The following is a 27,260-nucleotide window of genomic DNA, read 5'->3' as shown; positions in this document are numbered from 1 at the left end:
TGATTCTGAGATTGCCGTGAGCAAATGCACACTATTGCCTTTACTTGTAAATCCTGCTTGTTTTTGGAAGAGTGTTCCCTCTGTCCGAGACATCATTAAAGAAGCCAAGTTAATAGGATTGTCACTATGAGAAATGGACTAAATCCCTCGCTCCCATTCCAAGCATCTTGAGGGCCGGGGGTGAAGGGGGAACTGGGCACAGCTTTGCTGTGTTGTGCCTTGACAAGCTGGAACTGGAACTTCTGTCTCCCCCTCCCTAGAGGAGAGAGGACCCCATGTACCATGGGACACAAATGCAAACCTCAGATGCCTGCCCTCCTGGCACGGCCAAGGGTGAAGGCCAGAGTTCACAGAGTCATTTATTTTACATTAGAACCAAGTCTCTCCCACAGCTGTGGCCTTTGTTTATTATGACTTACAAAAACGCGTCCTCTCTTCTGTGGGATGCTCTTAACTTTTGTTTTGTCTCCGCAATGCTGTCCCTTTCATGTTGAAAAAAATATTCACTGTCACCAGCAAAAAAGAACCACCTCGGTTGTCTCTAGAGACATGAGGAATGGGAGATGTAGCAAAGCTGGAGACCAGGGAGGTGGAAACCGTGGCATCTTCCCAACGAGCCCAGAGGAGAGCTTGCAGCAGCTTCTGGCTGACCCACAGCGGGGACCGACAGAATAGAAGTCAGATACTGTCTTAGTCCCTTCGGGCTGCTATAACAAAATACCACAGACTGGGTGCTTTATCAACAATAGAAATGTATTGCTTACGGTTCTGGAGGCTGGAAGTCCGAGATCAGGGTGCCAACGTGGTCGGGTGAGGACCCTCTTCCGGGTTGCAGATTTCCCCTTGTGTTGAAGGGATGAGGGAGCTCTGTGGGGTCTCTTTTACAAGAGCACTTATCCCATTCAGGAGGGCTCCTCCCAAAGGCCCCACCTTGGACCTCATGACATAAGCACCTACCTACCACTGATACCATCACCTTTGGCACTAGGATCTCCGCATATGAATTGGGAGGTGGGTACACAAGCATGCAGACCATAGCAGACACTTAAGGGATCAGGCCCAGGCACCAGGGAACCGAGGAGGACAGTATCGCCCCAGTGAGAAAGGGGGCGGGGGGTGGAACAGAGCAAACTGTCTGGAACGACACGTTGAGTCTTCAATGCTAATTTCATCTGAGCCCATTATAGGGCCGAAAGAGCATCTTATTTCCACAACCCATAAAAGGTAGCCTGAATCTATGAATAATAGAGAGGAGGAAAGAAAGAACTCTGCAAGGAAGAAAGAAACTCCAGCCCAGGGATTTGGCTCCTGAGGTAGGGTTTAGGCAACTTATCTAATCAGAAAGCTGCAGTGGCTTTCCAGAGCAAACCTGCAGCTTCGATCAAATGGGCGCTGTGTGCTCATACTAGGGTGAGGAGAGAGAGGTGAGGTGACAAGCAGGGAGGGCACATCGGGGGTGACTGAGCGGCTCACCCACTAGCATTTGTGGAGCCCCTTCCATGTCAGGTGCTTTGCTTGCCTTATCAGATCTTGCCCTCGTACCCATCTTAGAGTGTATGATTCCCATCTTACAGATGTGGAACTTGAGGCTCAAAAAGATATAGTGGCTCAGCCAAAGTCACAGAGCTAATAAAGGATGGAGCTGGAGCTCATTTCCAGTGGGTTCCAGGCCTCTGGCTCTTCCCATCCTTCTGTAATACACACCCCCCCCCCTCCTTATCAGCACACCTGGAAGATGGGTCAACTTAGCTGGAGGACACTGTCATCCAAACCTGGGGTGCAGGCACCACGTTGACTCCTTCCCGAGGCTTCGCCAGGCAGATCAGCACCTGGGAACTGCCTTGGCTGTGTGGTGTGGGTCCCAGGGGAAACGAGGGCTGAGAAGAAGCAGCCAGCAGCCGTCCTCTCTGCCCCTGGAACGTAGCTCAGCTCCCTGGCCACTGCTGTGGGCCTCCTGCGAGCACAGAGACAGCCAGCTCACCGCGGCGGGCCGGAGCACACTGCCCTGATGGCGGAGGGCGGAAGCAAGTTCTCAAAGTCTCTAAAAGGAGGAGGCGAGCTCGTTAAAGTAAAATTGCAAAGTTAGAAAAAATTTAAAAGCTGGTGTTTTCGTAATGTGAACAACAGGAAAAGAAGACTCTGATCTTGGCTGATTCAGACATGTAGGAGACACACTGATTTCCACCCATAGTAGCAGAATCCCTCTAGGTCATTGTAGGAGATTACTACATTACTAAATTGGGCAGGAAAGGCACACGTTAACATAAAAAATTCAAAAGCACTGTGCTATGTGAAATACACGGTGCGTTTGTATGATTTTGACGTCCAGCAGCCCTGGAAGCAGTGAGGAGACCCTGCTTCCTGGGAGGGAACAGGGAAGGAGACCACACAGCATCGAGAGAAAGACTAAAGGTAAGGCTGCAGCAGGTGGGACGTGCCCGATGCCAGGGCCTTGGCCTCCGGGAGCCTTCACCGTGCAGCCTGGGGTTGAAGGGGGTCAGAGAAAGAGAAGCTCAAATGCACAACTGTAGGCTTTTCTGTTTACTGTTCCTTGACGGAGTGGAGACTATCTCTAGAATACTACAAGAAAAACGCAGCAGTGCAAACAGGTTGAGGCTGTCACGGTTCTGTGAGCATCCCTGCCGGTTCAGTGCGTCCCCACCGTGGGGAATCGATGGAGGCGCTATAACGGAGTCCAGAGTTACCCACCCATAGTCCCCACTAGTTTATGCCAAAGTCAGCAGCAGCTACCGCATCCCTTTTACAAACAAACCCCTTCTTGGGCCGGCTCCCTGTCAGTCTTGGGAGGACCGGGTCAAATCCTGCAGCCTGGACCGAGTTGTTCCCTTTAGGTACCGCGGCCAAAATCTGGGGGCAGGAGTGGGGAAGGGAGGAGCGCTAATCACAATACCACTGATGCTCTTTTGCCTATTGTAGGATGAGTCAAGAGCTCTGCCCCTGAGTTACTTTCAAGTAAAAGTAAGCAGTTATTTTTAAGACAGGAGGAAGGTGGAGTGGAAAACAAGAGATGTATGGATGGGGGTGCTTATATCTGAGCTGCCCCCGAGTCCCTCCGTCACTCAGTTCCCTGGGTGGATTTAAATGCAGCATCACCGTGTCCTCAGGACTCTCCACTTTTCTTAGTAACTAAAACTCTAACTGTGCTCAACAAATTCTCACACAACCAAAACACAAAGAATATATATATATTGAGTGGGTAAGTGAAAAGTCCAAGAAGGGAGCTCCAGGGGTTCAAGCCATATGATGTCTTTTTATCCCACCATCTATGTCTATTCCTCCAAAAAATGTCTGATTGACTACACATGGGTCTCAGGTCTTCTTCTTCTTTTTGTCTGGGGGGTGGAGCTGGGAGAGACTGTTCCAGAGGTTTTAAATTGAAGTATAATTGGCTTACAATATTGTATATCAGGTGTACTACATAGTGATTCAGTATTTTTATACATTATAAAATAATCACCATAATAACTTTAGTTACCATCTATCACATACAAAGTTATTAGAATATTGTTGACTATATTTTCTATACCGTACATTATATCCCCGTGACTTATTTATCTTAAAGCTGAAGATTTTACCTCTTAATCCCCTTCACCGGTTTCACCCATCCGTCTAACCCCCTCCCCTCTGGCAACTACCAGTTTGTTCTCTGTTTCTATTGAATCTGCTTTTGTTTTGTTACGGCTGTTCATTTGTTTTGGTTTTAGATTCCACATATAAGTGAAATCATATGGTATTTGTCTTTCTCTGTCTGACTTATCTCAGCATAATATCCTCTAGGTCCATCTATGTTGTCACAAATGGCAAGATTTCATTCTTTTTTATGGCTGAGTACTATTCCATTGTGTGTCTGTGTATCTGTGTGTACATACCGCATCTTCTTTTCTATTCCTCTATCGATGGACACTTCAGTTGCTTCCATATCTTGGCTACTGTAAATAATGGTGTGATGAACATTGGGGTGCATGTATATTTTTTTAGTGTTTTTATTTCCGTCAGATAAATATTGGGTCTCATGCTTAAATTGATAGCTTCAGTGTAGGGGTAGCAGTAATTCCCCAAAGGAATCAATGATTGGTGATCCTTGTATGCTGACTCAGTTTGTTTGTCAATAGCTGACTCTCTGGTATCCAAAGTCCAAAGATGATCCTGGGAAACTTTAATAAAAGTAAGGGTTGGTGACCGGGGTGTTGGGAGGGTCAATCAAATCCTTACATGCCAGTTTGGAGATGCTGAGACCCTCATAGTTGTATGAGGATTAGTGGATATTTTTTCTCGAACTCCATGTATGACTATTGGCAAAAGTGTAAGATAATCTTGATAATCTAAATAAATCAGATAATCTAAAAGCGCCAGAGTGACAAGATAAGCCTGATGCTTTGCCACTGGTCTCATACATTTAAGAAACATTATCAGGATTCAGATTGGATTTCACTGTTTCTCCAGGACTCCTATAAGAAGGTCATGCTCACCTTTGCAGGTACAGTTCAGGCGTGAAATGGGTTCATGTCCTAGCTGCTGCTGATGGCGTTTTGTGCTCCTCCCCACAGGGCATTTATAGCTGCATTCACGGGGTGCACATTGAAGAAAAGAAGAAGTCTCCAGACTTCAATCTGACCGGATCCCAGAGCAACATGTTAAAACTCCTTCGGTCAGCCAAAAACATTTCCAACTTGTCCAACATGAACTCCTCAAGAATGGATTCCCCCAAAAGAGCTGCTGAGTTCATTCAAAGAGGATCGCTCATCATGGACATGGTTTCAGATAAGGGAAACTTGATATATTCAGACAACAGGTCCTTTCAGGGGAAAGACAGCATTTTTGGGGACAACATGAACGAACTGCAAACCTTCGTGGCCAACAGGCACAAGGACAACCTCAACAACTACGTGTTCCAGGGCCAGCACCCCCTGACTCTCAATGAGTCTAACCCTAACACGGTGGAGGTGGCCGTGAGCACGGAACCCAAAGGGAACTCCAGGCCCCGGCAGCTTTGGAAGAAATCCATGGACTCTCTACGCCAAGACTCGCTGACCCAGAACCCAGTCTCCCAGAGGGATGAGGGAACCGTGGAGAACAGGAGCTACTCCCTAAAGAGTCCCAGGTACCTTCCAGAAGAGGTGGCCCACTCGGACATCTCAGAAACTTCGAGCCGGGCCACGTGCCACCAGGAGCCTGACAACGGTAAGAACCACAAGGCCAAGGACAACTTCAAAAGGTCAGTGGCCTCCAAATACCCCAAGGACTGCAGCGAGGTCGAGCGCTCCTACCTGAAGACCAAAGCGAGCTCCCCCAGGGACAAGATCTACACCATTGATGGGGAGAAGGAGCCCACTTTCCACCTCGACCCTCCCCAGTTCGTCGAAAACATGGCCCTTCCCGAGAACGTGGACTTCTCCAGTGTCTACCAGGACCACGGTGACAGTTTCCGCAAGGGGGACTCCACACTGCCCATGAACAGGACCCCCCTGCACAATGAAGATGGGCTCCCCAACAATGACCAGTACAAACTCTACTCCAAGCACTTCACCTTGAAAGACAAGAGTTCCCCGCACAGCGAGGGCAGCGACCGGTACCGGCAGAACTCCACGCACTGCAGGAGCTGCCTGTCGAACCTGCCCACCTATTCAGGCCACTTCACCGTGAGGTCCCCCTTCAAATGCGACGCCTGCCTGCGGATGGGGCACCTCTATGACATCGACGAAGACCAGATGCTTCAGGAGACAGGTAACCCAGCTTCCCAGGAGGAGGTGTACCAGCAGGGCTGGCCACGGAACAGCGCCCTCCAGTTCCAAAAGAACAAGCTGAGGATTAGCCGGCAGCACTCCTACGATAACATCCTGGACAGTCCCAGGGAGGCGGACCTTAGCAGGCCCTCCCGGAGCATAAGCCTCAAGGACAGGGAGCGGCTTCTGGAGGGGAACTTGTACGGGAGTCTCTTTAGTGTCCCCTCAAGCAAACTCTCGGGGAACAAAGGCTCCCTTTTCCCCCAGGGTCTGGAGGTCAGCAAACGGAGCAAGTCTCTCTTGCCAGACCACACCTCCGATAACCCTTTCCTGCACCCCTACGGGGATGACCAACGCTTAGTTATTGGGAGGTGCCCCTCGGACCCTTATAAACACTCGCTGCCATCCCAGGCGGTGAATGACAGCTATCTCCGATCGTCCTTGAGGTCGACGGCATCATACTGTTCCAGGGACAGTAGAGGCCACAGCGATGTGTATATTTCGGAGCATGTTATGCCTTATGCTGCAAATAAGAATAAAATGTACTCTGCCCCCAGGGTTTTAAATTCCTGCAGCAATAGACGCGTGTACAAGAAAATGCCTAGTATTGAATCCGATGTTTAAAACCTTCCATTAATGTTTTATCTATAGGGAAACATAGGTAATGGCCAACGTTCCGGAGGATAAATGTTGGATGTCCAGTAGTGCCCTGCAAAGAGGAAGAGGATTTAGGAAGGTATTTTTCTGTTGGTTCTTTTGCACATGGCTCCATGCCATAGTCTTCCACTCAAGGAGTCTTGTGAGGTGTGTGCTGAGCACGGCAGATACCAGATAGGTGAGTCCTTAACCAAAAATCAACCAATAAAAGGGCAAGTCTCCTGGACATGCCCGCTAGGTATGTTGGCAATAATGACGCGTTGGATGCCGATGGTGATGGGATGATTTCCTATATTCCAGATTCCATTAAGACCAGTCCACCATGTAATTTCCTCATCAGAAATGCCTAATGGTTTCTCTAATACAGAATAAGCAATATGGTATGCATGTAAATCTGACACAGACAAAACAAGAATGCATCTGCACTGTAGCGAGATTGACATGTGCAAGAGATTAGGAAGTTTGGATTTATAACTGGTCCAGCTTTATTGTTATGCCTTCCATCACAGCCCCGGCCCAACCCCAGAACTCCAGGCTCCCCCAAAGAGTAGCAAAATCAGTGTGTTTGTGGTCACTCTGCTAGCTTCACTGCAGTCCATTTCCAAGACACATCTGGAGTAAAAGGCCAGATGGGCCCTCAGGCAGAGAGCTACAAGGATCCCTTTGGATGTTGATTTGTGTATTTCACAGACACTCTCTCACCCTTGGCTTCAATGGTCTTGTTCAGAGCTGCATAAACTCACACATTTGTATCTTCAATATCGTGTAAGTGTGGATCTTCTGTCTATGACACAGCGGCCGTTGTAGTTTATCCCGAAGACGCCTGTGTACGTAAGTTTGCATTTCCCCCCTTCTGGTGATGACTCAGGGTTGTATAGTATCTGTTACCCTTCCCCCGCAAGAGTAACCATCACTCGTTCAGTCCCCGAATCACCATGGTGGCGTTTCATTGTGTGTTGCTGTTCCCAGTGTGGTGAATGTGGTGGCATGTGCCAGCAGCCATATGTGTACTGTGGTCCTTAAGAAGTAAAAAGCCATCCGTCTGCTGAAGGCCAGCATGACTGTAGGGTTATCTCCCTTAACGTCCTGAAATTCAGCTGGACACTCGTCCCCACCCCCAACCTCCTTAAATCAAAAGCCTTCAAAACATGAGAGACACTCATGCATCTACCCCGAGCAGCCTCCAAATTGTGGATAAACTTTAGTGGGACAAGCGATTTCTCTCTTCTGAAATAGTCACTCTATTGGAGGCAAACTGCCTCACTAGCACCAACGGGAGATGAAAAATTCCTCAAAGCATTTGTCATTTCCGAGTCACCTCCATTCTCAATCTACTCAAACCTGTGCGTAAATGATATGAGATGATACTCATTTTGTAAACCTTGGGGGAAGGGTAGGGAATGTTTATGCGTGAGAAGCTCTTAGCACAGTGCCTGGTACGTGCAACGTGCCCCCCAGAATTAAGGCAGTTGTTATGACACTTCATCAGACAAGGATTTTCTAGTTTAAAAATTAAATATGATAAAACCCACAGCAATATTAATTGAACACTTTATATAGTTCTAATCTAATAATTAGCGTGTTTTAAATACATGAATATCCCTGAAATGCTTGGGCTAAGTAACCACCCATTTTGCAGGGCACCTGGGTCTGTTATGGTGTCATGTTACAGAAGCCCTAGGCTAAGGTAAACGAGCCGGACCATTTCCTGGTTTCCTCCTGCATTTTGCTCGGGGTTCCCGGAGGAGGGGACAGAATGGCAAGTTGAAAAGTTATCCTGTTTCTTTTAGTCATGCTGTGTTCTGTTTTGTAGGCAATGCTTTCCCATGAGTGGGCAGGTGCCAGGAATAATTCTCTTAGAGCTTGAGGATTCATTGAGCGGCTCCCTCTTTGAGAAAGTGCACCTGACCTACAATATTCCTATAGTGATGAAAAGTGGTTGCAGTAAAGTTCAGGGTCAGTGGTAGAGAGGTAGAGGGAGGCAGTGGGTGAGAAAGTCTTTGAGGTCGAAAGGCAGAAGGGGCCAACTAGGTGCTGAAGACGAACGCACTTGAATGTTGCATTTTATTTCTTGGATGTTGCACCTTTACTGCCTCAAGACCCAACAATGGAGAAGCCTAGATTGAAAGACCCGGACTAGTCCCCCCAATTTCTAATCTTAGACACACCTGTGACCGTATCATTTTTTAGAATTTACTGCCTTTGCCCTTCCACTCCATTCTAGAACTATACAGCCCCAGCCAGGATCACCTCCATTTCCTCACAAGACTGGCATGTCTTGACATGAAATGAATTGAAAGGTCTCCCCAGAATACAGAACAGCAGTACATCGCCAGTCTAAAGAGGCTGTCTGTCTTCCTGCAGTGTCCTCCAAACCAGGGAGCTGCCAAATATGGCAGAGATCTCCAGGGAGAGTGAGAATTACACTTGGAATTATCCCATAGATCAAAAACCCTTCTTCTAATAACAGCATTAGTTCTGCTATTAACCCCATGCTTCTCTGGGTATAGAAACTAAAAACATGGCTTTGGGAAGAACCGACAGTAATGTAGTGAAAAAAAGTATACACTTCCTTTAATACCTAAAGTGTTTTTAAAAAAATAAATAGGATTGGATGCTATGTAATAAATACCATTTCCTTCCTCCACAAATTCACTGACTCTTAGTAGTGATGATCCCAAACTTAAGACAATTGACCATTGATGGGATGGTCCCTTTCCAAGTGAAAGATAGTGATGTTGAGCTATTCAGAGGTAATCCAAGTCATTTCAGTTCTTTGGAGAAAGAGTAGCAGGAATATAACATCCAACAGGAAATCACACCTACAGTACAGGAGGTGATAAGAATTACACAGGAGGCCCTGAACTATGGGTTCATTACAGAGGGTTCCTCTGACACGTCTAGGCTCTGAGTCCTTAGATTTGTTGATGCCAAGGGTCCAGAATCTCCGAACCCAAATGTGTGCCAGAGTTTCCTCTGACTCAAGTCGGAACTGGCATCCGTAATGATTTTGCATTAACTCCAAATGGTTTTCTCTCCTTGAGAAGGACCCAACTAGTCCTCAGATAGGTAACAGTATGCACATGAAACCAACTTAAAATATTCTGTGTATGAGGAGAGTCTTCTAGGATGTGAATTCGACTCTGGGAAACCTTGGGGTTTCTGGAAAATTGTTTCCGTTATCCTTAACACCTGCAGGTTCTTAGGCCACCTCTAGTTTTGATGCTCTGAGAGGGCAGGTCACCAGTGGGTCTACTTTTCTGCCAGTGAGGCTTCCATGAGAGGTGCCGGATTATAATCACCCTACTCATTACTCTTGTGTCCTTTGCAAATCTCACTGCATGTCTGTAGCCAGCACTGTCTCGTGGATTATACCCGGTTTTCTCTTCCCTGTTTCAGAAGGTGCCTGAGAAGTGCTCATACGTAGGTTCTCTGATGAAAGCATTAAAATTCACCTGTTGCAGCAAAATCAGTCAAATCAATTCACGCCTATTTTCAGGGGAGAAAAAAGAAAATTACACCTTGTTTACAAATGAAATAGTTTCACTTACATGGGACTCTAGCCAAGGCAGTTAATTAGTCAAAGGATCCACGGCAGCCACGCAGTCATACATTGTTTATTCTATTTGATACGTCTACCACTGATGTGTATTTAATATTCTGCGTCCTTCTCAGGAAATGACAAATGCCCCGAATTCTTTGCAGATGGAATTGCTAATGAAAAAGGAAAAAAAAGTTGGTGTTAATTAAATGGTGATTAAAAATTTATCTCCTTTAAACTTAAAAAGTGCAGCCTTAATAATCAGTTGTCATATAAATAAATAGCTTGCACTGAAATCCCTTGCGGTTTAAGACCTAGATAAATACTAAATTGAGAAACCTAAATATCTTTCAGAAGAGCTGAATATATTCATTAACTTTATGCAAACCCTGTACTGTTTCTTTGTGCATAACTGTTGTGTATGAATTCTTAAAAGGAGGACATGAGTTGTTTCTGAAATAGAGCCTGTTTGTATTAAGCACAGCTAGAGTAGACATAATTGGACTTCAAGGGAAAGACGCACACCAACAAAAACCAAAACTGAATAGGTGAAAGCTAAACTCAGTGGTTGGTATTTAATATGACTTAAAGGCAATTTTCATTTGAAAAGCAGTGTTTATTTTCACTTGAGATAAAACTAGACCTTTCTGGATACCCCATCTTCTCTTGGTAAACAGGGTTGCAAGTGCTTAATGAGAGGTTATGTGGGGTCTCTACTTGAGAAGTTCTCCCAATGTGCAGTTGCCCTTTTCCATTCAATCCCTTTACATTATTCTTTGTTCATATCTTATTGTATCAGAGGAGGTCAGCTTGCCACTTGGTAGAGATCGGAGATGATCAAATGCACTTATCCTGTGAATATAAATGCTCATGTACACATGTATATAATATACATGCTTGGTTACTACAATTCACAAGTAAGTGTATTATCCAAATAAAATTGTATATAATGTAAAGTTTATGTTAAAATTTAAATGGTGATAATGATATTAACACACGGAAAACCCATTCTGGTTATTGATGGGATGATATTTATGTAAAGAGGGCACTGGTTTTTTTTTTAATTATCTCAGTTCTAGGGAGGATCATGGAGCCCAAGTGGGATTTGGGTGTTGGAGTTCTTGGCCCCTTATTAAAAAAAAAAATATCTGGGGTTAGGGGTGTGGGATGTATTCTGCTCACTTTCGCTCTGGAAGACAGTGCTGATAAGGGCATACATGTGATTTCTGTAAACCCATCAAAGGGCACATTTCCTGTTTAAACTCCTTCTCCTCTTCCCCCACCCACACTCTTTCTGTGCCCGGAAGTACTCAGTATAGTATCAGCTAAAGGTGCCTGCCCAGAACTTAGAGAACTACACCAAGGTTTGGGGGGAGGGGAAGGGAGATGGGAAAATTAAGAGAAAATGACATTCCAAAGGGGCGGTAGTCATCTGTATAAGATTGTCAGGTTGTCAGATCTAGAACCCGAGACTTCCTGGTCCAATTCCTAGCTTGGTCCCCCTTTCCAGGCTACCTCGTTCCTAGGTTTCTCACAGGAGTTCTCCCCTGAGTACCTCTGGGATCAGAGCCAGAGAACCTAAGAGAACTGACCTGGCTATCTTTGCCTCTTGCCTTATACAGACCCACGCATCCCTCTCTGAATTTGGTTTTCCTTTAAGCTCCCCAAAACCTCCTGCTTCAGAGTCCTGGAGAAGAGAAACTTTTTTTTCAGGGACCTACCTATTCCCTGGGAAGAGTTGATAAGGGATATAGTTTAAAACCTCAAACCAAGGTTGAAAGCTGGCAGTGATCACTGCGATAATATTGTTATATTTCTCATGAGCCAGGGATGAACAAAGGACACTCGCTGATTAGCTGATGGAACCTGACTGAGTATCCACTCTCCTTTTAAGGACAATCTGGGATTGGGGAGCTGCGAGGGGAATAGCAAGTACAGTCTCTTCCCATAAGTAGTGTATGGTCTAGAACTTCAGTTCCCTAATGCAAAAGGTAGCTGAGGACCCATGAAGTGGCAAACATAGACTACATGAAAAAACTGGAAATGATAAATAAAGTTTGTGTCAGGAGATAAAAATTTTATCTGATTCCATGCTCAGACAGACAGACAGACAGACAATCCCTTCCCTAGGCTCACTCCCAGGTAACTTTAGAGAATCTAGTTGTTGTTCCTGGAGATGCCCTTGATTATTTCAACCTTCAAAGACAGTACTTAGGGAACCCAGGAGCATCTGATCAGGTGAACAAACTTGCCCTTCTCGGTTTTTGCACAGGCAGCCTTGGATCTGGTTCCACTCAGTTCTCCAACCGTTGCCAAATCATGCCTCCTCCCAGCTCTGCTTTACGACATGTGCTTTAAGAAAAGGTTGTGGAAAAAAATCCTCAAAGGATTGAGAAATAGACCATGATGTAAAAAGACTATTTTCTGAAACCTTTTTTTGTTTGGTTTTGTTTTTGACTTGTGAAGACTACTTTGGATAGTTCAGGGTATAAATGTATCAGGGAGGGAAGTAGAGAGAATTCCTGTTGAGTCCCAAGTGCCTCGTGTTGTGGCTGGCAAAAGAGAACACATCAGGTGCCTGGAGAGAAGATGGGACAAGGAGATGGCAAAAGGGGTCAAGGTGTGTTTCAGAAAGATGGTGGGGTGGAGAGGGAGCTTATTTTTTCTCTGTCCATCCTATTCTGTACGTTACTGGAACGTTGGATTCTCTGTTCATCCCAAGGACACGCCTTGGTTCAGCACCTGAATTTGGAAATATCAAAATATATCTACATTGAGTGTAGACTGTATTCTAGGCGTGTCCTAGAATGTAATCCTCAAAATAACCTTAAGGATGTTAAGTATGATTGCTCCCACTTTACAGATAAGGAAACAGGCTCAGATTGGTTTCAGCCTCATCAGCCACAGAATCTGCTAATAAATCTGTAATATTAGGCATAGTCTCAAAGTGCCTGATCTCCTCCAGGGAGGTCAGAATAGAAGTCAGGAAAAGAGATATTCTGTTTTGAGGTCCCTGGGGCTATTGCTTGAGTTTCAGCCTCTGTGGTGAGGAAGGTGGTTGGTGTCCTACCCCTCGTCGTCTGGTTTGGGGTGTGTTGAAAACTCCCGGGACCCCACCTCTGTTCATGGTCCCTTCTGAGACTTGAATGCTGTCTGTGTCTCTCCCCTGAATGCTTGCACTCAGCACTTACTTTTTTGGTTCCTGGGGAGTTATTTTCTCTACTTAGCATGTGCCTAATCTTAAATATCCCCTTCCTAATATCTCTTCTCTTTCTTAGTAGACATCAGGGATAATTCCATTAAACATATGCAAATAATATGCTCTCACATATGTGCGGTTGCACGCACACACACACACACACACACACACACACACTGCCTTGTGGCCCCCAGCAAAGCTCTCCTAAACATTGTGGCCCATTTTCAGAAAGGGCATGCTCTCTGCACCCTCCTGTTGCTTGTCTTTGCCAAGCAGACGGAATGAGGTTCGGAGGTGTGACAGGGAATTGGAAGTAAAGTTTTTGCATAAATGATCAAGAGTTTGGTAATCAGTATGACTGAGGGGAAGCTATTAAGATTTTTTTTCCCTTCTTAGTCTGTTCTATGTTTTTCAAATTGTCTTAGAGATACTTTCCTGGTTATTGACATCAAGATAACTGTTGCACCACTGAATGCTTGTTTGGTTTATCTCATTAAAGAATGTCGAATTGGAATATTTCCACCAGGCTTTCTAGGAGCCTAAAATGATGTAGTGTGTAGTCTGTGTAGGCGATGACCCTGAGGCAATGATGCATTCCTTTCTTGAACCCTGCTCCCGTGTTCTAAGCCACACCTCTCTCTCCTGGCATTTTATTTACTGTGAGGTGGGACACATTAGGACCATTTTATAGATGAGGAAACTGAGTGGGGTTTAAAGGAATGTTTTCAGGGGAGGTTCTGTGATTACATCCCTCTGGAGGGTCATTTAACCTAATGTAAGGTTGTCCTAGTCCCTGAGAAATTCTCTAGCCCTTTACATCTTTCAAGCTGGCAGTAAAGTCTCTTAAGACAGAAAGGTTATTATTATTTAATAGCTATTTTGAAATCCTGTTGGGTCTACAAGTGCATGACAACATTCTCCCAGGGATGCTGAGCTTTGCAGAAACTTTAACACTCAAAAGAACAATTTGGCCAGTGGTATCTCTTCACTGGGGCTGTATTTCAAAGCACACAACTCTCCAGGGAGCAGGAACCAAACTGTTGAAAATGGAGTCATTTCTCAGATTAACCTCCTCCAAAAAAGTGTCAGCAGTACATAGAAACAAACAAGACCAAACAGATTATCACTCATAAATCCCTCTTATCTACTACATTTGTGAAACAATGAGTTTGTGTTTTTGCAATTCTGAGAACATTCCTCATTAGCAGTAGCCCTGGGTCATAACCTCTTCCAGTTAATTCTCTCTCACACCTTTGGGAAAGATTTAAGATGAGCCTTCAAAAGGATATTAATATAACAAGTAGCCAATACCACAGCTGCCTTTTAAATTAATAAGGTTAATTGTTCTCCAGCAAACATAAGTTTGTCTTTGACATTTTAAATGCTTCTCATTGATCTGACATTTTGCTGTTTCAAGCTTTTAAAGGGCTCGAATCAAAGACTATTGATAGCTGAGCAAATAGTGAAGGTCCAGAAATATAAAAACATTGTCAATTTTTCCATGAAGAACAATCATAGGCTTTTGAATTCGACCGAGGTTTTTACATTAGCCATCTAAGACTTATTGAATTATTTCTATTCTCAGTTAAGCTAATTCAAACAAATGAACAGTATTGACTTTTCAAATCTATTTTTTTTTTAATCTTTAGTTTATAAGGTTTGTAGACACAGCTCTGAGGCCATGACCATTAAGTAAATGTTCAGGGTAGAAATTAAAGATTCAGATGACTATTTTGGGTCAAATTCAGGTGATCATCTTTGAAAATCCTGATGGATTTGGGAAGATGAAAGTGGCACTTGTAACATTTATGTTTCTCAAATTTTTCCCTGGGAAAGTATGTCAATTATTTATTTTTTTCAAATAAGAAATTAGGTCAAGAATAACATTTTCATAGAAAATTCAGTAAGCTACTCAATACAACTAATTACATGGTTAGATATGGCTCAGATGCCTTCCAAGCCTGAGGGTCCCAAAATATTTCTTTATCAGTTGTTTTTAACTATGAATCTTAATCTTGTTCATTCCCTTGCTAAAACAAATTTAAAAGCATATACTTTCCAAATTATGTAGTCGGGATAATTTAATGTAGTATATCACAGTAGAATGTGCATTTGTTTATGTGTAGTCTATATATTTCAAGCTGAATATTCAGAAAGAATTAGGTGAGTTAATTGGTGTCTTGAAAATGAAGCAGATTATAAACATCGTAAATAATGGCCTTCTCACCCAGAAAAAGAGGGTAAACTATCCATCTTTCACTCGTGTTATAAGACTCGTTGCATAATAATACACAAGCTGGTCATTACCCACAAGAAAGGAATTGAATTAAGCAGCTTGATAGGTCCGTGTCTGAGTTCATTTTTAACCCAACATGGATGGGTTTGAAGTCCTTATGCAGAGGGTTTCCATTCACAGCTACATTCAAACACAGTCTAAAACCCACATCAGAACTGGCTCTATCTCTTGTATGGAGGAGCCCCAAGCAAGCTGTGTTCTCTACTCAGTGGTTTTCATTTGGGAATAAGATGTTCACTTACCAACCGTAACAGTTTATACCTGTCATGTTTTAATCCACTGCATGAGGAAGTGCTAATAAGTGTATTAAATATTTCCAAGCATAGCTACAAAACTACACGTTTGCTTAACACCTTTTTATGATAGAGGAAGTATATACTATGGTTGTCTCCTTGTAGTACGTCTTTTATTTTTGTTCAGCGTGTTATCAGCTGTCTTAAGGAATGGGGTTTGAAATATGTGTGCAAACTGATATGTTCATAACTCCCGAGGCAACAAAAGTGCCCAGTCATATCGTGTAAAAATGTAAATACAGGAGAATTTCATTTTTCTAATAAAGATAATTTCTGCCAATTGATATGAAAATGAGAAATGGACTTGTGGTCTTTGTTGTTGCTGCTGCGGTTGAGGGCGTCAGTAACGTTTCGGGCAGGCTTAGTGTTTGTACAAAGGGGAAAATCACGTATTTCCTCCTTTGTGCAACGGAGGAGTGGAGGGGGGAGCCTGGAATTGGGAAGAATACAGGACTTGGCTTCAGGGTTTTACTGGCAAGCTTTGCCACTGTCGCTAACCTGGATCTCATCTTCCTGTGCAGTTCCCACACTTGCAGCATTGACTCTGATAATGTTGGACTTCACCGAGCCCTGTGACTTATGTTTCTGGAAAAAAGTGATGGTTAAAGACCTCCTCTCCTTTTGTATCCCAGGCAACAGCTGACTGCAAAGGACCACCCTTCTCCATATGACTTCGATATGACCCACGGGTGCCCCCCTTCTCCATGCCAAGGCCAGACACAGAGCCTCCACATTCCCAATCCTTGCCTCATAAACGACTAGCGGACATTCTTATTCCCACTGATCAATTGGAACAAAATGCTTGTTGAGCAGCCAGAACCAGCACACAACTTCCTCCTGGGAACAGGCTGGGCTCAGACTCTTGGGTCTGCTACTATCCAATCCCACCACTCCCGTTCATCTCACATCCCCACACCCTGTTCTTCCCAGTTTTGTTTACTCCCCCCTATAAAAGAAACGCCCTTCTTACCTAACTCTTGAGACGCCTGCAGAGCTTATAGTCGGAGCATTCTCCCTGTTCCAATAGCCCTCCTCCCCCTATTGCAGTCGTCCCTTTCTCCTCCTTGCAAGAATTTTTCTATAATCAAGTCCCTCCTTACTAAATCTAGATTTAATTTTCATGTGACAACTCCCATCCCTAGATCAAATGACATTTCTAAAAAATCTGACCTTGTTCACTCTACCTCTCCTTTTCTTAAACCCTTCAGCTTAAAACAAATGACCCACAGGAAAAGCCCAGATTCCATAGCCCAGCACACAAAGTCTTCCACTCCCCACAAACCCCTTCCTACCACGTGCCGTATGCACCTAAGGCCTTTCTGCTCCTCTCCAAAGACACTATGAGCTCTCGGGGTTCCATGCCTTCACTCGTGCTATTCTTTCTTCCTGGAATGCTGGTCTCCTCCACGTCTCCTCGTCAACTCCTAATCCTCCTTCAAGTTGTATCTTCAGTAGAAGCCTCTTCGTAGTCTTTCCAAGCTCTCTCCCAGCAGCAGAGTTAACACCTGACTTCTCCGTGAGCCAGCCCCTTGCACACCCATCTGTCACATGATTTAGCAGCCTTTACGAAACTTTTTAGTGTGTGCTATCTCTCTTTAGAATGTGAGCTTTTCCAGGGCTTTTCATATCCAGATGAAAATATATAATTTTTCATCTTTGAATCCTAGCACCCAGCCCAGCATCTGACAGAGAGTGGGCATTTTTGGATGGGTAGGAGAATAGCTAATTGGAAGATTGGGTGGCTGTTGGGTGGGTGAATGGCTGGATGGGCATGTAGATAGAGTGCCTTGGAATCTGTTCTTGGTTTACTTCACTCTCTATCTTATCTACTGTATTTTACCCAGACCTTTGACTCTAAATGCCACCGATTACTCCTACGTTTTTATATTTGGGCCCGACCTCCCCTATAAATTCTAGACTCACATATCCATATCTATATTAGTAACTCCACCTAGAGATCTGAAAGACATTCAGATCCCAAAATATCTTAAAAGGTATATTGGGCCATCCCCCACCCCCAGTAGAAATCTTATCCTCCCCCAGAGTTCTCCAACTCAGGAACTGGTACTGCTACTGAGCTGATTTCTCAGGCTAAATACCTTCTGGTCGTCCTTCAGTCCTCTTCCCGACCCTGCCCCCACCCCTTACATTCAATCCATCCACCAGCTCTGTCTGCATGACCTTTAAAATACGTTAAGACTTCTACCACCGTCACCCAGACCATCACCTCCCGTTTATACAAATGTAACTGCTTTCTAACCCATCCACCTGCTTCTTCTCTGGCCTCCATGTCTCCATTCTCCATACAGAAGTCAGGATAATCTTTTTTTTTTTTTTTTTAACATCTTTATTGGAGTATAATTGCTTTACAGTGTTGTATTAGTTTCTGCTGTATAACAAAGTGAATCAGCTATACGTATACATATATCCCCATATCCCCTCCCTCTTGCATCTCCCTCCCTCCCTCCCTATCCCACCCCTCTAGGGGTCACAAAGCACCAAGCTGATCTCCCTGTGCTATGCAGCTGCTTCCCACTAGCTATCTATTTTACATTTGGTAGTGTGTATATGTCCATGCCACTCTCTCACTTTGTCCCAGCTTACCCTTCCCCCCTCCCCGTGTCCTCAAGTCCATTCTCTATGTTTACGTCTTTATTCCTGTCCTGCCCCTAGGTTCTTCAGAACCTTTTTTTTTTCTTTTTCAGATTCCATATATATGTGTTAGCATACGGTATTTGTTTTTCTCTTTCTGACTTACTTCACTCTGTATGACAGACTCTAGGTCCATCCACCTCACTACAAATAACTCAACTTCGTTTCTTTTTATGGCTGAGTAATATTCCATTATATATATGTGCCACCTCTTCTTTATCCATTCATCTGTCGATGGACACTTAGGTTCCTTCTATGTCCTGGCTATTGTAAATAGAGCTGCAATGAACATTGTGGTACATGACTCTTTTTGAATGATGGTTTTCTCAGGGTATATGCCCAGGAGTGGGATTGCTGGGTCGTATGGTACTTCTATTTTTAGTTTTTTAAGGAACCTCCATACTGTTCTCCATAGTGGCTGTATCAATTTACATTCCCACTGACAGTGCAAGAGGGTTCCTTTTTCTTCACACCCTCTCCAGCATTCAGTGTTTGTAGATGTTTTGATGATGGCCATTCTGACCGGTGTGAGGTGATACCTCACTGTAGTTTTGATTTGCATTTCTCTAATGATTAGTGATGTTGAGCATCCTTTCATGCGTTTGTTGGCAATCTGTGTATCTTCTTTGGAGAAATGTCTATTTAGGCCTTCTGCCCATTTTTGGATTGGGTTGTTTGTTTTTTTGATATTGAGCTACATGAGCTGCTTGTATATTTTGGAGACTAATCCTTTGTCAGTTTCTTCATTTGCAGATATTTTCTCCCACTCTGAGGGTCCTTTCATCTTGTTTATGGTTTCCTTTGCTGTGCAAAAGCTTTTAAGTTTCATTAGGTCCCAGGGTAATCTTTTAAAGACACTAATTAGATCATATCCCTCACCTGGTCTCAAGCCTTCAGTACCTTTGCATTACAGTCAGAATAAAATCAAAATTCTTCCCCATTCTAACTCCATGTTCCAAAGCCTTACTAGAGTCCACATTCCAAGGAAAAAGACGAATGTTTCTCTTTCCTCTTGCCTCATTCCCTGTCTTTGGAGCCTCTCCTTCCCTAGCCTTTTCTCTTTTTTTGGAGCAGCCAAAGATGGGCCATTTCCAACACATTTTCCATTAACTGAAGTGGCACTAAATACCATCACTGCTATGAAACTAATCGGCAATTTGTGAGATGCCTTTATACCCATGTAGCCCCAATTGGGGGCATAATTATTTCCTAATTAGGAGGCGATTTATACTTGTTACTTGGGACATTTGCTTCTGCCAGTGACAAGGCTATCCTAAATGGCTCAGTTCTCTTTTTTTCTCCCCCAAGATTCTGCTGGCTGAAGCCAGATGACCAGACAGCCAAGCAAACTTAATTAACAGACAGTTCTGTTCCTGTGGGAGGGAAAAGCTCAAATTTGCTATCATTCTGAGGATAAAACCAAATACGTTTCTCTTGGAAGACCTTGTAGTCTTCCGCTAGAAACGGAGTTTGGGGGGGGCTGTGTTACCTTCTTTTCCAAGAGTTCTGATGAAATTTATTATTAAAGTTCACTAAACTAACCCATCTTTGTAAAAACCCTTTTAAAATCTTTAAAGCCCTCCTTTGTAGCAGGGATTATAGTCCCCATTTTACATATTCAGAAGCCAAGGTTTAGAGATTGAAGTGACGTCCTTAAGACCATACAACCAGGTCGTTGTGAAGCTGGGGCCAGGGGTGAGCACATGTCAGCTGGACTTCATGTCCCATGATTTTTCATCTCTACTTAGTGCTCACTATTACCTAGATTCCAATAGTGTACAGGCAGGAACTGCCTCTGTGTCCCTGATGCCTTATATGCTGTAAATGTCCAGTAAGTATTTTTAAATAAACAAGAAGCAGAGAGAAGAGCCAGGAAGTCTGAGTTCTTGGCCACATCCTTACTGTATGACTTTTGTCTTTTCACTTCTCTTCTCTTATTCTCATAGTCTTCTCATGCATATCTGCAAAATGAAGATTTTCAGCTCCAACTCTGCCCTCTTCCTAGGCATGTGCAGAGGCATTGTCAACTATACCATATATCAATAAAAGATAACTCCTTCTATACTATTTTTAGTTCCAAAACTTAGGAGTTGTGTTCAGGGTATGTCCAAAGAAAAACAACTTCCAGTGACGAAGTCCATACCATCTGACCTCTGCTTTTCTGGGGACAGAGGGTATCTCTCCCTGGGGGTGAGAATGGTCCAAGAATTAGAGGTCATAGATCAGAACTTTCCCCTAAGGAAGCAGATAGAGAAGTGGCCCCTGGCTTTGTTTCTGAGCTCTCCAAGGTACTGAAAGTTCCAAGGATGTAGGTGTCAGGTCTTTACTACTCTCCTTAGACAGTAGATAGAAAAGGGGTGCACATTTTTGCTTCTGGAAACTCTAAGGTGCTAAAATTTCTGGGGCTGTGTATGCAAAGCCGTGTGCACTATGGTTCAGCAAAACCTTCCATTCAGTGTTCAGGCTGGCAGGAGCCAGGGGGAGACTGCGCTATGACTTTCCATTTGAAAGTCTTTACCCCCCTTGAAGAAGTGTCCAACTCTCCCCTACTTCCCACCACCCACTGACATGCCAGGGGGTTCCAGAAGTTTTCTCTTTCTTTCTCTTGCCTTTCTCTCACTTTGTCTCTGTTCCTGCCTGAGGAAGAAGCAGCAGCCTTGTTCTTCTTAACTCAGTGGTAGTGCAGGCAACCGTGCATTCTAAAGGGCAGCCCCCTCCTCTTCCATTTCCTCCTGAGCAGATAAGACATCCCAGTCCCCAGTTCAGAGGCCGGGCCCCAGGAGCTAGTGGCATCAGATGTGCTCAAAGATTTTGTTACTTTTGACTGCTTGTAGCCTTTCATCCAAACAAGAGCCAAGGAATACAAATGTACAGGAAAGGGTAGAAGGAAGAAGGGCGTCATTCTCTATCAAACAGCACCCAGATCCCCCTCTGTGTCCCCATCACCAAGCACAATGAGAAAAAGCACACAGACGGCCACTTGAAAATTTATAATGCTGCGTTTCAAGAATGTGACTGATTACCTGTGGCCTCCCTGCTGCGCTCAGCGTAACTTAAAGAAGCCAGGGTCCAATCTGACTCACCAAACCATAGCATATTCGGCTGACTTCAAGACATACAGACATCATCAGAATAGGGAATGTGGAGATACGAGCCTATTTCAGGGCAGTCAGCATGCCCAGGAGGCTTCAGAATCCACGGCATCCCAAAGCCACTACCATGGGTTAAACCATAAACCAAATTCTACATCTCTCCCAATCCCCTCCCACCATCTTAACAACTCACATTCCATCATAAGCTGCAGGGGAGAGTAATTTACAGGAAGTGTGAGTATTGGTATTGCCTTCAGCAATTTTCAATGTTGGCCGTAAGGGATAAAGCTCAGGGTCATAAAGCGCACAATTTTCATTAAAGATAAGTAAAATAACAACGCAGATACATATTTTCAGTTGCCTCTTGGATATCTTGAAAGCATCCCAAATGCAACATCTTCAAAACCAAATGTATCCCCCTCCTTTCACCAGCGCTTCCTTCCCTTCTAGAGTTTTCTCAGAGCAGAGCGTCATCAACTCCCACTCACCAGGCCAAAATCATGACAGTCTTTTGACTCCTGTCTCCCTCTCCTTCTTCCAGTTTTGGTTCATTTCCCTGTCTGTACCTCCCACGTGCCGCCTGCTCCCCATCTTCACTGTCTGATTTCCATCTCTCATCTTCTCCTACATGAATTATTGTGACAGTCTAATAACAGGTCTCCCTACCTCCAATATTGACTCACCTTTAATTCTTTCTCCATTTACCGGTAACGGGAATTGTTCTAAAATAAAATTCTGGCCATGTCATTCCCAACTAAAAGTCTTTGGATGACTCCCCATCACCTAATAGTGCAAAGACCAAGATCTCTGGCATGCCTGACATGGAGTGTCCTGGTCTGTTCTTGCTGACACGAATTCTCTAACCTTAACTCCCACTACTTCCTTGTACACAGATGCTGATCTAGCGAAAACAAACCTTTGTCCTTAAAAATACTGTTTCCTCTTCTTCATGAATATTCTTTCACCATCTGACAAATACATAATTATCTTTTACGTCCCGGCTCAAGTGTCACCCCCATGAATCCTTTCTCGGTTCACCCAGAGTTAGAGGCACTGTCTTCTGAACTCCCATGATTTTTTTGGACATTTCTCCATTGTAGCATGTTATTTGTCCCTTTATATGTCTACATTCCCCTACTGTGAGGTTTCCCTTAAAGACAGTAGCCTGTGATCCAACAGACACATTAGTAAAGATGCTAATCATCAGGGAAATGCAAATCAAAGCCACAATGAGATATCACTGCACACTCTTTAGAATGGATATCATCAAAAAGACAAGAAATAACAAGTGTTGGCACGGATGTGGAGAAAAGGGAACCCTGGTTCACCCACTTCTGGTGGGAATGTAAATTGGTGCAACCACTATGGAAAACAGTATGGAGGTGCCTCAAAACGTTAAGACTGGAACTACTAGATGATCCAACAATTCCACTTCTGGGTATATATCCAAAGAAATTGAAATCAGGACCTTGAAGAGACATCTGGACCCCATATTCACAACAGCATTCACAATAACCAAAATATAGAAACAACTTAAATGTCTGGCAGTGGATGAATGGATAAAGAAAATGTGGTATATATACATGCAATGGAATATTATTCAGCCTTAAAAAGGAAGGAGATCTTGCCATTTGTGACAACATGAATGGACCTGGAGGACATTATGCTGAGTGAAATAAGCCAGACACAGAAAGACAAATACTGTATGTTCTCACTTGTATGTGAATCTAAAATAGTCATACTCATAGGAGCAGAGAATAGAATGGTGGCTGCCGGTGGTGGCAGTGGGGGTGGGGAGGGGGGAAGGGGGACGTGATCAGAGGATATGAAATCTCAGTTTTGCAAGGTGAATACATTCTGGAGATCTACTTTACACATAGAACCTATAGCTAACAATACTGCACTGGATACTTAAAATTTTCCAAGAGGATAGATCTTATGTTAAGTGTTCTTAGAATAACAATAGGGGCAGAAGTAAACTTTGGAAGTGATGGATGTCTATAGCCTTGATGGTGGCAGTGGTTTCATGGGTATGTACTTATCCCCAGACTCATCAAGTCGTATATAGGAAACATACACAGCTCTTTACATGTCGATCATACATCAATAAAGTGTTTTTTTAAGATAATGAACTGTGTGAGGCACAGGAAAATGAACTAGAGATAATTTGGAAGTCAGCAAGATGCAGATCATAATTAAAACTGTGGATGTGGAGGATTATCTAATGTTAGCCCCACAAAATGCATGTTACCATGTGTCAGCACAGGTGGTAATATAGGATAGGGCTTAAGAGAGTGGTGTTTGGAGGTAGACCAACCTCCAACATTTCCTGCCATTATGACCTTGAACAAGGTAATTAATCTTTCAAAGACAGTTGATTTTTCTAAAACTGAGAATAATTATATTACTACCTTCTAGGTTTGAGAAATTAGAGATAATGCAAAGAATGAAATGCCTATCACAAAGGGAACACTGTAAAATGTTAGCCATTTTTAGTTATTTATTCATACTTCAAATTACTAAAGACCTTCCCTTTTGCTCAGTCCTGAATAAGAGGCCTCAAATAGTTTAGAAGATGGTCTATAAACTTGTTAGTCTCTTGGACCCTCCACTGGTGACTTGAAACATTAGTCTTTTTTGTTACACATTGTAAAGTTTAAAAAGTTGATTAATTTCACTTTCCAGTACTAATTTTCCTCCTTTTTCTATAGAGCACAGTACACTCACCCAAGTGTCACCTACAGTCTTCTCTAATGAAGGACTCTGATAGCACTTTGAATTAGCTAAGTTGCTATGCCAGGTCTGCCCATATACCAAGTTGATTCAAGAAATTCCTTACATTTTCTTTTTGTTCTGCCTGAACAGAAAAGGAGATAATGATAATCTGAGGAGATTATCATTTTTTCTATACGATGTTCTCTTACTTTTCCAGTTGAGGCTGTTATCTGATGTGCTAGACTTTTAAATGGACACATGTCTGCCTTTGTTAAGGATTGGTTGAAATTTTGTTCTCTCTTTCTTCTTATAATGTAACCTTGGAAAGCGTTGTTGAATGAACATTAGCAAATAAAGTTTGAAATAACATTGATTCCTTTGAAACAAACAAAAAAACTGTGGTTGTGGGTGAGACCACTTGAGAGAGTGTGTTGGATTTGTACTGTGTCACCTTCCTGGTTAGGGGCGTTACAAGAGATATGGTGGGAGATTTGGAGGGAGAAAGCAGTCATTGGTTTTTATGCTTGGAAGGTCAGGGTAGTGCATACATGTTGCTGTTTATCTGATTGGCTCACCTCGTTGGGGTGGGGTCGCAGGCTGACCTGCTCCACCCCGCCCCCCGCCCCGAGTCCCCCTTCAGCTTCTCTGACTCCAGGTCCAGGTGTGTGCTGAGTTCCATGACAAAGGGTGTCAGCTTCTCGAGCAGGACTCCATGTCATCAAGGTTGGAGGCAGTGAGAAACTGACACAAGTTCTGTTCTCTTATCATGAGTTCCAGGCTCATTTTCGTGGGTTCCACAATGCCCTTGCTCTTCTTCTCCCCCGTCATATCAATCTGCCCTTCCTGATGGCCTTCCTTGGAGACTTCAATCTTCACCAGTAGATGTGAAGACAAGAACCTTACAGACACTGTTTAATTGCATGAGGTCAAATCCCTGTAACAAATCTATCATCTGTCTCTATATCTACCTATCTAACTATCTATCTATCTATCTATCTATCTATCTATCTATCTATCTATCCATCTATCTCCTAGTGGCTCTTATCCAATTGGACCCTGACTACTACATAATTTGGTGCCAAGAATGGGAATGAAAACCACATCACTTATCTATTGCTACAAAACCAATTGCCCCAAAACTTAATGGCTTCAAACAACAAACACTTACTACCTCAAAGTGGGTCAGGAATTTAAAAGCAGCTTAGCTGAGTGGTTTTGACTCAGAGTCTCTCATGAGGTTGCAGTCAAGATGGTAACTAGGACTTCAGGCATCCGAAGGCTTGACTGGGGCTCGAGGAGCTCTTCCAAGCTCACTCACATGACTGCTGAAGGGAGCCCTCAGTTCCTCACCACGTGGGTCTCTCCACAGGGATGCCTGAGTGCTCACAACATGATATCTGACTTGTCTAGGGAAAGTGAGTGATGAGAGGGAGGGAGAGACTCACAGAGAGAGAGAGAGAAAGCTGCAACACCTTCTATAAAATAGTCTCAGAAGTGAACCACCAGCTCTTCCATCATATTCTATTCGAGGGAAATGAGTCACTGAGTTCAGCCCACACTCAAGAGGTGGGGATTAAGCTTCACCTCTTAAAGGGAGTATCAAAGAATTTTTGGCCATATTTTAAAACCACTATATATATAGAGAGAGAGAGGGGGAGAGAGCTGAGTGTAGGAGAGGGCCAAGTATGTCTGACCTCATTTATCCAAAGTGGTTCAACTATTTTTTCTGTCTCTCATCTTTTGCTGCATGTGGGCAGATCTTGCATGCAGCCAAGCTCTGGAAACAGAAATTTCAGTATCAATTGTACCCTTCCACCAAAGTTTTGAAACTCTTCCTAGCCTGGAGATATTTTCTAAACCTATGACCACACACTAATGATTGTATTAAATTGCACCCTTATGGTAAACACCAAGTTGAATTGAAACCCAGTAGATTCATATTTGTCAAATGAATAAATTGATTGCATCATTCAAATGCCTGTTCATTTCCTCTTATATTCATTTATTAGGTATTCATTGAGCATGTATTATGTGAGACATACAAAGATGAATAAAATGGGACTTCCTTGGTGGTGCAGTGGTTGAGAGTCCACTTGCCAATGCAGGGAACACAGGTTCAATCCCTGGCCCGGGAAGATCCCACATGCTGTGGAGCAGCTAAGCCCATGCACCACAACTACTGAGCTTGCGCTCTAGAGCCTGCGAGCCACAACTACTGAACCCACGTGCCACAACTACTGAGCCTGCATGCTGCAACTACTGAAGCCCGCGCACCTAGAGCCTGTGCTCTGTAACAAGAGAAACCACTGCAGTGAGAAGCCTGCGCACTGCAGCGAAGAGTAGCCCCTGCTCGCCGAAACTAGAGAAAGACCGCGTGCAGCAACGAAGACCCAACATGACCAAAAATAAAAAAATAATAATAAAAAAAAAGAAATGAGCACATACAGCAAAGGCTCTTTAAAAAAAAAGACGAATAAAATATAATCCCTATCTTAAAGGGGCTCTCATTTTGCTGAATGTCAATTAATCCCTTATACGAGGCCTCAAGAGCTCTCAAGGGTGAATTTGCCTTAAGCTCTTAAGAGCAGAAGCCCAGCTTCGCCTTCACAGGGATGACTTCTTGAAATTCTGGATCAGTGCCTTAAAGAGGGTAGGCCCAGTGTTCCTGGGGTGGATGCCTTGGCTAGAGGTAGGGTGTCCTCCCCTTGGGGCAGCCATAAGCTGGGTCTCTCGGGGGCAGATGGGGCAGGTGGCACCTGCCCAAGGTGAGACGCTGCAGAAAGTCAAGGGCTGGGTCAGAGTGACTGTGTCTTTAGCCCTTGTGACATACATGAGGATTGAGTCAAAGCGAAGGTGACGTACACAAACCCCAACTCCTCCTCCTGCCTTACTGGGCAGCTATTTTTGGAGCAGGCGCCCTAGATTTACGCCACGTCACAACCAAAGTTGTCACTTAAGAGCAGGTGGGGGAGGTAGAATCAGACTTTCAGCTTAAAGGGCCAACGGAGGTTGTATAGCTGAGTGTGGTGAGCAGATCTTCCACGTGCTGTTCCATAAGTGGTTGTCTAGCC

The 27,260-nt window shown here is 43.9% G+C and overlaps 1 protein-coding gene across 1 annotated transcript in view; it reads left to right on the top strand.

The window, feature by feature from the left end:
* Window positions 1–25,183, top strand: part of GRIN2A (glutamate ionotropic receptor NMDA type subunit 2A) — a 390,901-nt gene extending 365,718 nt beyond the window's left edge. The window contains exon 14 of the mRNA XM_082432488.1: window positions 4,569–25,183. Within this exon, the coding sequence (XP_082288614.1) occupies window positions 4,569–6,368 (1,800 nt within the window). The 3' untranslated portion in view covers window positions 6,369–25,183. The remainder of the gene's footprint in view (window positions 1–4,568) is intronic.
* The last annotated feature ends 2,077 nt before the right edge of the window (window positions 25,184–27,260 follow it).

This window comes from Balaenoptera physalus (assembly GCF_965194825.1).
Source record: "Balaenoptera physalus genome assembly, chromosome: 16".
NCBI lineage: Eukaryota > Metazoa > Chordata > Mammalia > Artiodactyla > Balaenopteridae > Balaenoptera > Balaenoptera physalus.
Note: the sequence above shows the minus strand (reverse complement) of the source record. Positions and strands in the feature narration are given on the sequence as shown.